This window comes from Syngnathoides biaculeatus, chromosome 16 (assembly GCF_019802595.1).
Source record: "Syngnathoides biaculeatus isolate LvHL_M chromosome 16, ASM1980259v1, whole genome shotgun sequence".
Taxonomy (NCBI): Eukaryota; Metazoa; Chordata; class Actinopteri; order Syngnathiformes; family Syngnathidae; genus Syngnathoides; species Syngnathoides biaculeatus.
This window is the reverse complement of record NC_084655.1, coordinates 2,607,384-2,624,875: the sequence shown is the minus strand read 5'-3', so window position 1 is coordinate 2,624,875 and position 17,492 is coordinate 2,607,384. Positions and strand designations below refer to the sequence as shown.

The following is a 17,492-nucleotide window of genomic DNA, read 5'->3' as shown; positions in this document are numbered from 1 at the left end:
CGTCGCTAAATCACTGCTTTGGGGCTATCTAAATGGGCACCATGACTTGTCAATGTTCAGCACAAGTGACTAAAGGCTCCTTTCTTGTCATACGGACAGCAATGTGAAAATGAGTCAGGTGATGTTGATTTCCTAGCTTTTTAAAAACTTAGCCCCTAAAGCGGTCAGAAAAGTCCTTAAATATAATGATCAAATCACAAAGTTGGCAACAATGACTGCTTTGTAAACTACTTCCTTTCTGATCAAAGCGATGGAAAGAGTGGATGTCAGCTAGCGACGGTGGATGAATTCATTCAATTAATACTTTTCATGTAGAAGGTGTTCATTTTTCGGCTCAAAAATATTTTGACATTTAGGAAAATGTAAATATGTTTAATGAAAATCATTTCCCTTCCACTTGGTGAAGTATTATTCCTCAGAGATTCTTTGCCAGGCTTTTGCTGCAGGTAGCTGTAGTTGCTGCTTATTTTAGTGTCTTGCTGCTTTCACCTTTTTCTTCATTCAGTAAGTAAAAAGTATGCTGCAAACTTGAGCTCTGCCATTGAAAAATATTCATTTTACTTGACATCAAAAAGTCTTCAGTTGCTTTTTGCATTAGATTTTTGGTAAAAAGACAAGTAGGGTGGATAGGATGTATTACTTGATAAGTAATTTTTTTTTTTTAAATCACACATCGTTAACAGAAGTTATGGATACCCTGGAAAAGGTACTGTAGTTGTATCAATGTGGATTTACAACTATGTGCAAACCACTGGGAAGATTAAAATACAGGAAACCTAGGGTACAAATGAAAACCTTCACAAATTCTGGAATTTACTTCTTTAGACAAATTAAACTTATATCAGAATCATTTCAAGAGAAACGTTTCATGTCGAATAGGAACACTTATGAATCAACAAAGCATACCCTGCAAGTTGTCCAACATGACAGAGGCATGTAATGGTACATGACGTGTGTGAGGAAAATTCCAGGTCAGGTGTCACAAAAGACATATTTGAACCCCAAATTGCAAACTATGTGTTTTACCCAGTGGCATACAAAGGGAAGGAGGTTGGTGGCACCGGGTGGGATTCAGTGGGGTTTTGGCAGCATCAACCAGCGTCCGCCAATAAATTTTCCCTGGCAAACCTTATTACTAGGCATCCATATATCTTGCCAACCTCTGTCAGTGATTCCTTTTTGAGGGGCATCTGATATGTATATGGCCCTGGGCAGCCAGCATATCTATTAAGAAATCCTATGATGTTTGCATCATTGCTTCACTCCACTAGTGTTTATTGATGATGTGCCTACCAACTGAGATGGGGGTGAAGTGTGTTGGGCTTTATTCTCAGCTCCCATTCAGCCAAAGGCTCCAAAACAGGGATAATATTTTACAGTGCAGGTAACTCTCAACAGATAATAATTACTCTAAACCAGGGTTGGATCCAGCGGGTGGCCTGTGATGCCTGTGGCCACCCTAGACTGAAGGGTTGCTACCCCCAACATGTGTCGGTAATGACCTGGAAAATATTTCAGGCCACAGTTCTATCAGCCACTAACATTACCACCAAAGAAAAAAAGTATGATGAGCACCGCCTGGTGCTGATTCGTTTTCTATGGGCAAAATCTTCGACCAGCACATACTCTCAATCCCTGGTGATTTCGCAGCCACCCCACTGAAAAATTCCTGACTCTGCCCCTGCTCTATGACAAAAGAACATCATATTTTTTAGCTAAGATAAATGGTATATTTTTCAATGAATGAGTCAGTAACACAATTTCGAACAAATAGACGAGCAAACAGCTTTTACTGTTGGAAGTCATGTACAAGCAGCAAGACCACCAAACAAAGAGTGAGTGAAGTAAAGTGTGTTTGGCTGCCGTGGAGTACTGGTAAAATATCTCCAGAGAGGAAATTCAGATTTTGGTCATTTCCTTGGGTTCCAGTCTTCATTGAATGGACAGGATTTTTATTCTTGTTTTACAAACTGCCTCTTTGTTAGATTTGGATTCAAATCAGTGTTTCAAATTATATGTTTTTGAACCCTCAAAATTAATTGCGTTAAATCTATATTTTTATCACATCTTGATTGTTTTTGATCAATTCCCATATGATTGTCGTTGAGGGTTGAAAAATCATACAAGCCCTGACACAGTACAAAAAATGTGGACCTAACTACTGTGTGTAGCCTGAACATCGATCCTATAGTATTCCTTTCAAGTGGGTTGTAAGTTGAGCTCTTTAGTCAAAAGAATGTGGAACTTGTTGTGTTTGCTCCATTCTGACCTGGGACTGCTAAGCTGTTAAATTTCACCAGATAAATGACAGCTGTGTTAAAACCTGTGTAGTACAGTCTGTACGTGCAGTGTTCTTCATGTGATTAGACCCAAACTCCTTATCGCTTCTTTCTTTCCCATTACCCCAATTTTCTATTTCTTGCACCCTGTTTTTTAACCATTTTTGGTTGTCTTACACCATTTCACCTGCCACCTCTATCTCATGTTTTCATATTTACAGGTTATTTTTCTCTCAATCTTTCTTTTGCTTTTCATTATACCTCTTTATTTCCTACTCTGTAGACTCCAAGCAAAAGGGAGATGCAGCAGCTAATGCAGCAGCACTGGCTAATGAAGACTGCCCCACCATTGACCAGGTTTTGGGGGATGACCGCAGCCCAGCCATCAGGGGCCATGGTCCCACCACGAGCCGCGAACACTACCCGCATGATCGGGCCTGCTTCCTACTGAGTGCTGGCGAATTCCAGCGTACAGCAGATGGCAATGTTCGAAAAGGTACGAGCACCGAATGGCTTTAGCTGGAGATTGACACAATGCTGTTTCTTCACACATTATTTTGTCTGGAATGTACTGACAATGGCGCTTTTCGTTATTTACATAAATGGTTGGAATTGCATTCCAAACAAACAGATAAATACAATGTGTTGCATAATAATAATAATGATCTTCTTCTTCTCCTTTCGGCTTGTCCCATTAGGGTTTGCCCCCGCGTGTCATCTTATTTGTTTTGGCACAGTTTATTTGTTTTGGCACAGTTTTTACACCAGATGCCCTTCCTGACGCAACTCTTCTGCATTTAGCCAGGGAGAGAATCTTACAGCACCTGGTATTCCCAGGCGGTTTCCCATCCAAGTACTAACTGGGGCCTAACCCACTTAGTTTCCGAGACCTGACGACATCGGCTTTCTCAGGGTTCTTCTTATTATTATTATCATTATTTGCCCATCATAGTGTGCAATAAATACTTAAAATTCAACATCACACACTTTCACACAAGCATACACACAAATTGAATTCACTTCACTTTTTTGTATTGCAGTGACACCAGATGCCCTTCCTGACGGAACTCTTCTCCATTTAGCCAGGTTATTTAAATTACAGATGAGTTGAAATTACATCAAAACAGAATTACTGACATCAGTTTTTTTTAAATCCACCTTGCATGTATATACTCTAAAAACATCATATAGTTAGAAGATTTCATGTCACTAGTTCTTTTGAAGCAAATGTTCATGTTTAATTTTGCATTTTTAACCAAGCTATCATCATGGCTCAGGTATGGAAAAGCAGAAACAGAAACGCATCATAAACATAAAACCACAGTGATAAATACTACTTGGCTCAGTACATCTGTAAAATTACAAGGACAATATTTTCAATATTTGAAGTATTTTCATTACTTTTACAATATTATTTCTTTCATTTAGAAAGTGTTCAGCCCATTCACACGGTGATTACACAATAGAATACAGCCTCTGTTCTCTACCACAATCTGTTCCAGAAGGTGGTTTGATATTTCCCATTACAATGAATGGAAAAAGAAAAAATGCGTTCCAAGCCTAAAAATTTAGGCTTAGCTTTTATTTAGCTTTTCCTGATAATAAACTGCATAGTAGGAATACATGTATAGTTTAAATACTTTATATAATGAAATAATTTCAGAAATATAGTGATTTTTTTTTTGCTTAAAATGTATGCTTTCGTAGTAGAGTAGGCTAGGCTGGGAGTGCATTGCATTATCTGTAGCGACTCGGCCCGCAGCCTTGTAAAATTTTTTTATTAACAAAAGGGGAGAATAACTTTAAACAACTAATAATAAGGGTGAGAAAAAAAGCAATGTTTTTTTCTTTATGCAAAAAGTAACACAAAAACATTAACTCATAACTCGAGTAAACAAAATCTTTGAAACAAACCAAAAAGGCAGAACTGCTAAAGGAACACAGCATTATAAAAGTTCACAAGAAAAAAGCAATGCAAAACTGACTCACCCTCTTTCACAAAGAACGAATCTAGTGTGACTTGTTTCTGCCGTCTTTGAAGGACTTTTCTGAAGTGGCTCATCACAACATCATTAAATTTTTTTGCAGCGCTCTGCTACATTCGGCTTTATTCGGCTTCCACTTGCCTTTTTTGGAGCCATGATGAGGGTTAATAGTCCTCAATGGGAAGAAAAAAACAATCTCTACCGGGACACATCTGCATACAGAGGCTGCGTTAAACAGAGTAACAAAGCACGTCGTGGGTGGGCTGGTTGGGCCGCGCGCGTTATTTCTGTTTTTTTTTCAGCGGCTGGGAATTCACAACAAAGCACGTCGTGGGTCAGCTGGTCTGGCCGCACGAGTTATGTTGTTTCCGGGGTTTTTTTTTGGTAGCTGGGAATTCACACCAAAATGCGTCATGGGTCACCTGGTCTGGCCGTGCACATTACGTTATTTCTGGGTTTTATCGGGGGTGTTGGAGTACCTATTTTTGTTCAAAAACAGAAGGAAAAAAATCTGAAAATTTTCGTTCGAAAACCGATTTGTTCGAGAACGGAGACGTTCAAGAACTGAGTATTCACTGTATCAGGAATGACTTCAGCTTCAATAGCTTTCTCGAGAATACTCTAAAATGGCAGTAAGGGAACTGGAACTTGAGCCTTTGACCGTCAAAAGAAAGAGAATAAGTAGTACCTATTATTATCATTCCTGGGTTGTATCCCACTTCTGTTCACCCAGCACTCCTCAATTATTTTCTTTTTTGAACTTGTGGTATTCAGTGGCTGCAAACACAGCATGGCTTGATTTGTAAAAAAATAACAATAATAATAATTATTATTATTTCAAAATACACATAAGACTGTCACCCAACAGGCTCTATCAATCAGCATGTGTTGAAGACTAACTTACGACTAACTTGTGATGTAATGCTGAGGTTGTGAGTTCAAGCCTCACCTGGTGCAGTGAAGTTTTATCTTGGAGAGGATGGCATTGAAGCCACGTTAATAACCCCTCAGTTAGTGTGAACAAGAATAAAACAAAGGCACATGTCAAAATCATTTGAACACATTTAATCTTTAAAACAAAATAATGTTTCCATATTAAATATGCTCACACATGTACCCTCATCATCTTTGTAGAGCTGCCTCCCACCATTTTTGTAGCCTTGTGAAATCGACTTGAGACTTTTGTCATCTTGCTGTCTTATTTGTGTCATCAATTTCTTCCTGGTCTTTGAGATTCGGACACTTTTTTCGCTTGTTTTGCTGTAAAACCTGGTTTGCATACAGGATTAGAGAGATTGTAAAACCTCTACTCTCAGAGAATTTATTTATAAAACTGTAAAACCAATGTAATCTCTATTTAGTATTCTGATATTGTTGTTGTTTGTTAGTTTTTCATTAGGAAATATATAAAGTTGCAGTCTTACAGGACTGTACGGTACACCACTGACCATTTTAAAACTTAATTCCTCTAAATATCTAAAGACTGCATTGCCCAATCTGCTCTGAACTAGGTACACCACTGACCATTTTAAAACTTAATTCCTCTAAATATCTAAAGACTGCATTACCCAATCTGCTCTGAACTAGGTAACCAATTTCAGATCAAGAAAAGTTCAGTTTTTTACCCAAACAGTGTACAGTGATTATTATTATACCTGATCTGTGCTACAGAGCAGTAATAACAAATACTACATATGAGGAAAATTGTTTTTTGACGATTATTTATTATTTCGTACGAAATTTAAAAATGTTGGACTTTGTAATCAAAACATAAAACATGCTATGTATTCATACATTACTAGTGTTCACGAATATTCCCACATTGTAGTTGGTGGGGCATCTGAAAAATAAATTAATCATCTTTAACAACAAATCCAAGAAATAAGAAGGCTGATTCACCAATTTTCTTTTAAGGCATTGACTACATTGGAAATTAAACCACATGCCAACATTAAACAGAAAATAAATAAATAAGTAAACAAATAAATAAATAAATAAAGGTGCACAGATAAATCACTCAGATTCCCAAAATTCGATTATGGATTTTCTCCCCCCACTGCCTCCAATACACACAGCACATTTTTGTGGTGACTAGTTGTGTACAAGACTATTTAGAATGCAGGTTTGTTCCTTTGTTATGCTACCTTTTAGGTAAGCAGGTCAAGGACGGGATTGCAGGTCAAGGGTTTTAAGGTTCATGATTGCATGTTATTGTTTATTCTTGTGCTGCTGTTAACGCTCGAAATTGTGACAAGTCATATTTGTACAAAGTATCTTTGTTTGTCGTCCCAGTTACATGATCCATCTGTCCGATTTTTTTTCTCTGTTTTCTATTTTGGTCCATCTCTGTATGTCTTTTCCTTTTTTTTATCTGTCTTTCCTGCAATTTGCTCCTTCTCCTCCAACCCCCTGCCTCTTCTCACTCTGGTACCTACAGCTAGATGGTCCTGAAAACATAAAGAGTTGGAATGATTTTCTCATAGTTGTACATTAACAAAACATTTTTATTTTATTGTTTTAGTTGCAAATTCGACCACGTAAGTTATTTAATTGTTAGAAAATGTTACCTTTCACCAAGATTAAATTCATATGATCATGAAAGTGATATTATTGTTATTGCAGGAAACACACAAACATTATAATGGGTGCCAAAGTGAAAGTGGCAATTTGCATTGGTTGGTGCATTGTTGTGCCAGGCCAGTGAGAGCTGGTAGTTGATTGGCTGGTGTTGTCTTCTTTGTCTCCTCTGGAACTGAGCCCAGAAAAGTTTTTAGATCATAGTCCTCTGAGTGCTCTGCCCAATATACAGATAATTGCATTCCAGACTATATTTTATTTTATTTATTTTATTATTATTTTAAGTCTAAACAACATTACATTTTCTACTGATTGATGTAACGGAGTGTATTTCCGTTGTTGGTGTGTTAAATAAAGGGTGTAATGCTACATTAATGAACATTCAGTTTATTGTAAACTGACACACAGAAGAAAGATAAATACCACCCCAAACAATAAAATATAAAAATAGTAATAGTTTATAAATTCTGAGGATTATTCTATTAATCCTGTACCATCCACTTCAACTGTCGGATGTGATTTCAGATTTTCCATTCATCTATCCCTTTTCTTAGCCGCTTATCCTCACAAGGGTCGCGGGGGTGGTGGAGCCTATCCCAGCTGTCAACGGGCAGGAGGCAAGGTACAACCTGAACTGGTTGCCAGCCAATCGCAGGGCACATAGAGACAAACAGCCATACTCACAATCAAACCCAGGGGCAATTTAGAGTGTCTACTTAATGTTGCATGTTTTTGGGGATGTGGGAGGAAACCGGAGTGCCCGGAGAAACCCCACACAGGCACGGGGACAACATGCAAACTACACACAGGAAGGGCCGGGATTTAACCTTGGTCCTCAGAACTGTGTGAGGCCAAAGCTTTCCATCTGTGCCACCGTGCATATTGTCCTAATCTTTCATTTATTGTTTTTCTTTATGTGACTAAGAAAAAAAAAACTCTACTGAAATATCTGACATTATATCTGGTTGGAGAAAAAAAGTAAATATTAATTTAATCAGTGCTCTTCGATATTTGGTCACCTGGACAACTGAACTGTGAAGAGCCACTGTAACATTATTCACAGTTTGGGAATCACTGTGCTAAACTATTTATTGCCTCCAAAGACAGTCATTATAGTTTTGTCTCATAAAATCCAGACATTCAATTATTTGCAGTGTCAATGCTACTCTTTATACAATGAATTAAGACAAGGATACACTGTATTAATGTTTGTTCCATTTGATATAACTTATTATAGTCACAACTTCAATGTTCACAAATTGCATTCAGGATGTTGCTTTTACGGTTGCTGCTGGGGTGACGTATCAGGTTAGATCATTGGTCTCACAGTTCTGAGGACTGGGGTTCAAATCCTGGTCCCGCCTATGTGTAGTTTGCATGTTCCCCCCATCCCTGCAAGGGATTTCTCCGGGCACTCTAGTTTCCTCCTCCATCCCAAAAACGTGCATTAATTGGAGATTTTAAATTGCCCCTAGGTATGACTGTGAATGCGGCTGTTATCTGTCTTTATGGGCCCTGTGATTGGCTGGCAACCAGTTCAGGCTGTACCTTGACCGGTGATACCCGGGATAGGCTCTAGCACTCCTGCGACCCTTGTGAAGATACCTGTAAGTGGCTCAGAAAATGGATTGATGGAAAGTCCACAAGCTTAATGCTAATATATAATATGAAATGCTAAAGACAAGAAATGGAAATGTCATGGTGATAATTAACCTCTAAACAGCTACTTTAGTACCCGGAGCAGCAGCAGCATACTCTGCAACATTACAAAGTGATGCATATTTTTATACCACTTGTCTGCTATACCATCTGATTCTGGGCTTGAGGCGGGGTAAACTCTGCACTGCTCCCCAATCAATTGCAGAGAACACGGACAAATTACCAATAACAGACACATTCATATGGCAATTTAGAGTCTTCAGTGAACCTAACTTGCATATTTGGGGAAATATGGGAGGAGGTTGGCGTACCCAAAGGAAAGTCACACAAATGCATGGAGAAAAATGCTAAATTTACACAGAAGAGTTAATATTTAGACCCGAAGCCTCAGAATTTCGAGGTAGACATGCTACCCACTCTTGCATCGTTCCATGAATATACTACTAGTAATATACTGTAGAAATAAAATTTAAGGATGCAGTGCTGATAAAGTGAATTGTGTGATATTCACCCAGAGTCGTTTGTGCTCAGTTCCAGATGATTTACCCATGCATAGTATTCTGCTGGTCACAGTTCTTGTCCTTAAGTGAACAGGTACCACTAGATGCTTTCTGTAGTGTGTGCTGTCCAGTAGGGATGCACCAAAATAGGACCAAGATACTGTATATGTAATTTTCAAAAAGATGAGGAGACTTGTGTATTTGTATTGAACAATTGTATCGTCCTTTGGACAGAGTTGTGCCGTGCAAATCTGTGTTCAAGGGATATTGTGGCAACTGATTTTTGTAACCCATGTTTCTGTTTTGTCCTGTGTCTGTCCGTCCATCTGTTTGTCCCTATGTCTACCTGTCTGTCTTTTCCAACCTCCTCCTTTGGTCTAAATTTCGTTTGGGCTGTTTTTGTTTTTTACTTGACAAATGCTTGTTTGTTAACCCTTGTTATTGCTGTTTCTAATGTGTGCCATTGTCATTAACACATACAACTTCTGTTTTACTTTAAAATTTACTTTACAATCCCCTAACACATATTGCTTACATTACTACTTTTGTTATGAAAACATGAATGCGCATTGTGGTCGACATCTTTATCTTTTTTGTTGTTGTTGTTCTTTGACCTATGCATCTCATGGTTATGTAACCATAGGTTATGAGAAATCCCGCAGCCTAAATAACATTGCTGGGATGACGGGTGCTCCACTGCACCTCACCCCTGTCACCAATCCCACCTTTGAGCCTTTTGAACCACCTGGCCTTAGGCGATGCCACTCCCCCATCCCTTCCATCTTGTAGTACAGTATAGCTTACAAGGAAATATCATAATAGACAAATCAACAGTAAATTTATAAGTGTGTGGTGAAACACAAGAAAGACAAAACATAGACGGTGTACCTCATGGCCACCCAATCCATCTCAACTACAATATTGTGCAGATAGAAGCATTGAATTCCAGTTGTTATGGTTCTACACAGAATTCCAGATCATTTTAATAAAGATTCATGTCCCAAATTACAGGGCCAAAACCCTTACGAATATATCGAAATAGGTAATTAGAGTGACAGGTGTATTTTTAAATGCTCTAACACACTTGCCTGACTCACAAGGACAGAGTTTAGGTTTACACTGTACTGTATAATAGCTCAGTTTGTGTTCTTGTGCTATTTCTAGTACAATTTCCATTGCACCTGCACTTGAAATGATTTATGCTGTTTTTACATTTGACTTGCTTAAACTGAACTTGTGCTTAGAAACAACAAACAAACAAAACAAAACACTCGACTGAAAACAGCTGGACTGAATTGTCCCATTTTTGGAGATCTAGTAAAACTAATCCAGTCCTTTTGAATGATCATGGCCCTACTTATTGCATTTATTAGGTACCGCACAATAGAGCAGTGGATTAATGTAATATAACGATGTTATTGTACAGAGAGCAAGTACATAATACCTTCTTACAGACTCTATGTACAGTATGTGGAGAAACTCTTTAGGTTCATTTGCATTTTTTGGGTGCAAATTCAAAGAGAACCAAATACACCATGTTCGCATGTTTATCAACACATTTGCTCCAGAACAACATCTCACAAAGGAAACTAGGATGTACTTTACATTGCCAAGACGCTGTACACTGACTTCTCTAAATTCTGTCCAAGTTTCATTTTAAAATAGTGTCTCTCGCGCAGAAATAATAAATTGTTATTAAAAAAGGACTAACTAACTTTTCTGAAATATTATATTTGTTGATTTTTTTGAATGCCTGAGGCATGAAATAAACAACAGAAGACACACACAAATTCTATAAAAAAAGAAATGTAAATCTACAGCATGTGAAGACAATAAAATATGAAAGTATATATTTACAAGTAGATTTAAAAAAAAAATTTCGGTAAAAAAGATCTAGAAAAAAATGAAGCTGTAGCACTACTTTGATATAAAGTCAAATGAAACTCAAACTATTAGATGCATGCAGGACTGTTCTGGTTATCATTCAATCCAAAGAAGAAGAGGATAGAGCGTCTGAATAGTTGCATTGTGTACCTGCAATATAAAATAAACAATATATATGAGGTTTCACCTGCTTGGGACCCTTAACTTGGGAACCCAATGTGGTCGGTTTGGACATATTGGGAAGAAAGAATGTAATCTACTTTAATTTCTATCCTCTTTAGTAGAGACAAAAAAAAGAATCTAGATTCATTCAAACAGACTTTAAATCTCTTTTAAAGGCGTTCTAATAGAACTAACAGAGAAATACAAATTACTTGTCTTTATTTTTCCACCAAGTATGGTTTATACATACGATAGTACAGTAAACAGCTTTACAAGCATTCTCATGTCACACATATTTTATATGTGAAGCCAATATAGTATTTGTAGCCTGCCTGTCTTCCGTTAGCTGTTATTAATGTGTCAAAGTTGTTTTTTTATTATTACACAAAGTTTCATCAATCAATGCCTGGCGATACATCTTTTCATGCAAGGGTTGTAAACCTTTGGTGAACTGATGTCAAACACAACCCTAAAATTGGTAATGCCTACAGGAAGGATTCCTACCTTTATTTTGATGATTCACATGCCATACATTTTTGGCAGTCAGAGTCACAGAAAAGTATGTGATGCCTGGGGAGCAAAGTTGTTACTTCACCCCAACATGCTCCCTTTGTGCTCCGACTTGATATCTGTGGAAAAGACTGAGCTGCATAGTTCTCAAATAAATGAAATCGGTACTAATAAATAATATCCATCCATCCATTTTCTGAGCCGCTTATCCTCACAAGGGTTGCAGGAGTGCTGAAGTCAATCCCAATTATCTTCGGGCAGGAGGTGGGGTACACACTTAACTGGTTGCCAGCCAATCACAGGGCACATAGAAACAAACAAGCATTCGCAGTCACAATCACACCTCGGGGCAATTTAGGGTGTCCAATTAATGTTGCATGTTGTGGGGATGTGGGAGGAAACCCATTCAAGCACAGAGAGAACATGCAAACTCCACACAGGCGGGGCCAGGATTGAACCCGGGTCCTCAGAACTGTGAGGCCAACACCTTCCAGCTGCGCCACCGTGCCACCCATAAAATAATATTAATGATTAGAAAAGAACAACATCTCCCAGGTATACTTTGGGTATATTGTGTTTCATTTGGGATGCTTGGAAAGAAGGGTACTAGTACTAGCATAGAGGGGAAAAAAGGATTATGCTATTTGTTTGCTGTAAGTAGCCGGAGGCTTACAATAGGCACATTCCCAGAAAATGTTCCAATTCCCTTTAGAATCCCACATTTATGTCAGCAAAGACAGCACAGTCCCCCACGCCAGTTTGTCTGGTGCCCATCCAGGCCACCCAAAGCGAGTAGCTTGGCCCTGCTAAGACGCCAAGTACCATGGTCCCTACAGTGCCATTGAGGCTTCCCAATTGCAAAACAGGAACAAGTGATAGTTGTGGGCGAAGCATCGCCAAGACAGGCGCGAGAAGTGGCAGCCGCTGCTAGTCGAGAACTACAGAGGCTTGGGCAAGAGGCGACAGATGGTGCTGCTGGTTAAGCACTGCCGAGGCGTGGACAAGAGGCAGTAGTTGATGGTTGAGCACGGCCGAAGTATCTTCGAGAAGCAATGGCTGCTGCTGCTGGTCAAGCACCACCAAGGCATGGTTAAGAAGCGGTGGGAACAGCTGTTGCAACACTCCTCGAGCACTGTTGAGGCATGGTCAAGACACGGCACCTGCTTCTGCTGGTCAAGCATCACCAAGGCAGCCAATCACAGGGCACATAGAAACAAACAAGCATTCACAGTCACAATCACACCTCGGGGCAATTTAGAGTGTCTAATTAATGTTGCATGTTTTGAGCATGTGGGAGGAAACCGGAGTGCCTGGAGAAAACCCACTCAAGCACAGAGAGAACATGTAAACTCCACACAGGCAGGGCCAGGATTGAACCCGGGTCCTCAGAACTGTGTGAAAAAAACAATATTAATAATTAGAAAAGAACAACATCTCCCAGTGTATGCATCTTATTTCTAGTGAAAACATCGTACTGTAGTTATTTCAGAAAGTTTTGAGTTTTTTCAAAATTTTGAGCACGGCAAAAAGGTACAAGTACAAGGTTTTAAGGTACAAGATCTTATTTTAAGACTTGCATCAAGTACATACTACTTCCATTGGCATATCCATGGGGAAAAAAGGGTGGCATGGTGGCACAGCTATAGAGCGTGGGCCACACAGTTCTAAGGACACGGGTTCAATCCTGGCCCCGCCTGTGTGGAGATTGCATGTTCTTCCAGTGCCTACGTGGGCTTTCTCTGGCCATTACAGTTTCCTCCCGTATCCCAAAAACATGCATTGACTGTGACTGAAAAATCTAAATAGTGAGTGCGAATGTTCTCTGTCTCCATATGTCCTGCGATTGGCTGGCAACCAGTTCAGGGTGTACACTGCCTCCTGCATGATGACAGCTGGGATTGGCTCCACCACTCCCGCGACCCTCATGAGGATAAGCGGCTCAGAAAATGGATGGATGGGTGGATGGGGAAAAAAGTTACTTGATCTAGAATAAATTGACGACTTCTTATGAAAGAAGAATATGAAGAAAAACATTATTACAGGGTTTTGTTTCTGCATTCCTAATTTTGAAAAGAAAAACATCTACATGTACCGAAGAAATATTAGTTTGTGATGTGTTACTGAAACAATATCATGCAAAATGATACCTTGTTTTTATTGGTAAAGCAGTGAACCCATAATTTCCTTTGAAGACAATAACTAAACACTAATTTACCAATTATTTAATAATTGCCCCCACCATTTATCTCGAGGTGACAAGTGAAGTAACTCTGCAGCTCAGCCCATATACAAGAATCTCATCTCATCACCCATTACCACAAACAGCGAAACAATCTAGCACTAAGTCCAGTGTGATTTGGCTTTGAGTGGCAATATTTTTAGTTCACGCCCTTTTTGGCTTCTCTTTCTTTCCCTATTGTCACCCTCATGAATTCCCACCCTGCCCCACCCCCGCCCTGCCTCTTCTGGCCATCCAACTCGTCTTGGCTGCGGCAATTCAGTCAGAGGGACCGTAAACGGCTACTGGACCGACAGCCCATGGTAGAGAAGCGACGGACATAAGCAACACTACATGTGGGAAATTAACTTGAAAAAAGAGAGACATCGTTCAACATCCAAAATATGCAAAGTAGACAAAAGAGACTGCGCTGTAGGATCTGTGAGGTTGTGTTATGATACGAGTGTGCACATGGATGTGTGTGTGTGTGTGTGTGTGTGTGTCTCTGTGTTCATGTGCACATGCATCTACCTCTAGACCTAGATGCACAAATTTCATCTTTTTTGAGAAGAAGAAGGAAAACTACAAAGGTGTTATTTTTTTTGTGTAATCGAATTATCCCATTGTGAATTATAATTCGCAATGAGATGACAGTTTCTCGGGTTTGACATGTACAATAATGCATCACAATGGAAATGATTCATTTCATACTGATTAATGTGTATGGCCTTTGGTTAAAGCACTATATTGTTGTACTTATCTTAACCTTTCTTTGACTGAGACCTTTCACGCCGACAAAGTACTACCCAAATTGTACTCCCCATATGAGACTAAAAAGGACTTAAAACTAAAACTTTAAAGACATATGACATCATTATTTGATCAAATCAAATCTAAAAATAAGTACTTTTCTGTTAATATTTTACCTATACTTTTATGCTTGATGTTCTTCAGTGAGAAGATTGCCTGACAGGAAAAGAAAAGGCAGACTTTTTTTTTTTTTACAGGAAAATTAGTTAATGTTGTATCAAATGTGCTTATTTTCATTCTGGGCAAGAGGGAGTGTTAAGGAGATCAATACTTGTCCTAAGTGTGAAAGTAGAGCCAGATATTAAAAGTGTTTTTCATGCTTGATTTTCCCTTGATTGTGAACCAATAAGGCAAATGTAGAACAAAGTGTTCATCACGAAAATATCAGAACTTTTGAAGAGTCAACCTGGCATTTTCTGTCAGCATAATTTACTGTGCAAGATAGGTCCCTGGCTCTAATTTTTTATTTCTTATTTTTTTCATAGCAGCTTGAGATTGTTTTTCTTTTTTCTTCTTTGAAGGTAAACAAAATAGATTATTTGGGGGGATGATGAAAGATCCAGGAATATTGTGTCAAATTCTACATGTACATAACCATTTGCACCTCCACAAATGCTGACCTGCGTAAATACGTCAGTGTGACTCTACTCTGTGTGTGTGTTTCTTTCGGCTTGTCCCTTTCGGGGTCGCCACAGCGTGTCATCTCAGATGAACGCATATGTTTGTTTGGCACAATTTTTTACGCCGGATGCCCTTCCTGACGCAACCCTTCTCAGGGAGTGGAGTCCCCAGTGGGATACGAACCCACAACCCCTGGTTTACCAAACCAGTGCTCTAACCACTGAGCTACGGGGCCAGTGTGACTCTTCTCTGAGGCAGTAAATTCAAGGCAGCTTTAACATGGCCTGATTGAAATGGGCTGGCACAGTGCCAAAGCTGAAGAGCGTTGGCCTCACAGTTCTGAAGACAGGGATTCAATTCCCAGGCCCACCTTTCTGGGGTTTGCATTTCACCCCATGCCTCCGTGTGTTTTCTCCAGGCACTCCGGTTTCCTCACACATCCCCAAAACATGCAACATTAATTGGAGAATTTAAATTGTCCCTAGGTTTGGTTGTAAGTGTGACTATTGTCTGTCTCCATGTGCCTTGGAATTGACTGACAACCAGTTCAGGGTGTCCCCTCCCTCCTACCAGATAACAGTTGGGATAGTCTCCAACACTCCCACCACCCCGTGAAAATGGATGGATGGATTATTGACATGGTATTTGGTCATGCAGGATTTTATTGTGCAATCATTCCACAATCTGAGCATGTTGAGGAACAACTTCCATTGTCTAAAGGAATCGAAAGATTTATTTTGTCATTTTTTTTGCTGTTATTTGGGCTCCTGACAAATATGTCACTTTTGTATGTACATGGACACTGCACACACAAAGACACACACATCAAAAGCTGTTTCCCCAGTTTACCTCTCACACGTAACCCTCCTGTCTTCACTTGATCACAATGCCTTTTGTCTTTTTTTTTCCTTTTTATATTTTCAAGATGTTTGTTTTGTCATGTTCTTAATAATGTAAAATGTTCATTGTAGTTAAGTAACTATGCCTGAGTTTCCATTGCAAGCAATAAGGATTCTGGTATGCAAATAATGTAATGGTGTTTGGTAAGATTTTAGTCTTGAGTTATTTTGATATAGATTATCAGTTGTGTCTGTGTATGAATGTGTTTTTTGGCACATGCACATCCACAGAAAAAAGCATGAAACACACACATCAAAAGCTGTTTCCCCAGTTTGTACCTCTCACACGTAACCCTCCTGTCTTCACTTGATCACAATGCCTTTTGTCTTTTTTTTTCCTTTTTCTTTTTTCAAGATGTTTGTTTTGTCATGTTCTTAATAATGTAAAATGTTCATTGTAGTTAAGTAACTATGCCTGAGTTTCCATTGCAAGCAATAAGGATTCTGGTATGCAAATAATGTAATGGTGTTTGGTAAGATTTTAGTCTTGAGTTATTTTGATATAGATTATCAGTTGTGTCTGTGTATGAATGTGTTTTTTGGCACATGCACATCCACAGAAAAAAGCATGAAAAAAAATCTCTTTGAATGTAAGAACATGCGGGGACATGCTGACATTATGCATGCCATTATTGCTATGATGCTATTGGTCAGTAAAGACCAAATTAGGTACTGTAACTGGGGAGGGTTGGGAAAATTTATTTTTGCGGGATGGGATGGGGTTACATTTATTAAGTCTTGTATAGCAACTTTCTTATTAATATTGAGGGACTTGTGATAAGAAACATGAACATGTTTAGCTTTTGATTTTCCTCTTTGTTTCTGTACTTTATTCCCTCCCCAAAAAAACACTGTTCTGAAAGCCATGTGCTTATCAAATTTATGCAAAGACATGCAGTAAATATGCACGAATGTGAAGATGTAAAAAGATCCATCTTTTTCCATCAATGTTTGAATGTCTGCTCTCCTTGCATGAAGTCCATTCTCCCTTCCAAGAAACTGCCCAACCAAAAGTTCCTGTTTTTTTTTTACTTCTTGTGTTCATTATCTGCTTTTTACATCATTTATTAATTCCTGTCAACATGCTTAATTGCTTGTTCAGGGGAGGTAAACATCTTCAATGTGGAAAATAAGAGATAAGGATAAAGAAACTACTAACTTGGCAACAGAAACAGGTATGAATTTATTTAATTACAAGTGGGGTCATAATAATCATGTAATTTTTATGAGATGCACATACATGCAACATTCAATTGATTTATATATAAGTTGTATACAGTTCAAAACAGACAACAATATTATTTAAAATGGAACCGCTAAACTAAAAATGCATAAAGGTCATACAATTTGGAGCCCGACCAACATTTTGAGGAGCAAATGTGCCTAGA

General features: G+C 38.8%; 1 protein-coding gene across 3 annotated transcripts in view; it reads left to right on the top strand.

The window, feature by feature from the left end:
* Nucleotides 1-15,090, top strand: part of LOC133515147 (potassium voltage-gated channel subfamily C member 1-like) — a 99,002-nt gene extending 83,912 nt beyond the window's left edge. The window contains exons 5-6 of one of the 3 annotated variants that reach the window (XM_061847482.1): nt 2,563-2,775; nt 14,058-15,090. In XM_061847482.1, the coding sequence (XP_061703466.1) occupies nt 2,563-2,775; nt 14,058-14,101 (257 nt within the window). In that variant the 3' untranslated portion in view covers nt 14,102-15,090. Of the gene's footprint in view, nt 1-2,562; nt 2,792-3,319; nt 7,022-9,632; nt 13,454-14,057 lie in introns of those variants that run through there. The other 2 variants (XM_061847483.1, XM_061847481.1) reach the window with 2 other exon arrangements.
* The last annotated feature ends 2,402 nt before the right edge of the window (nt 15,091-17,492 follow it).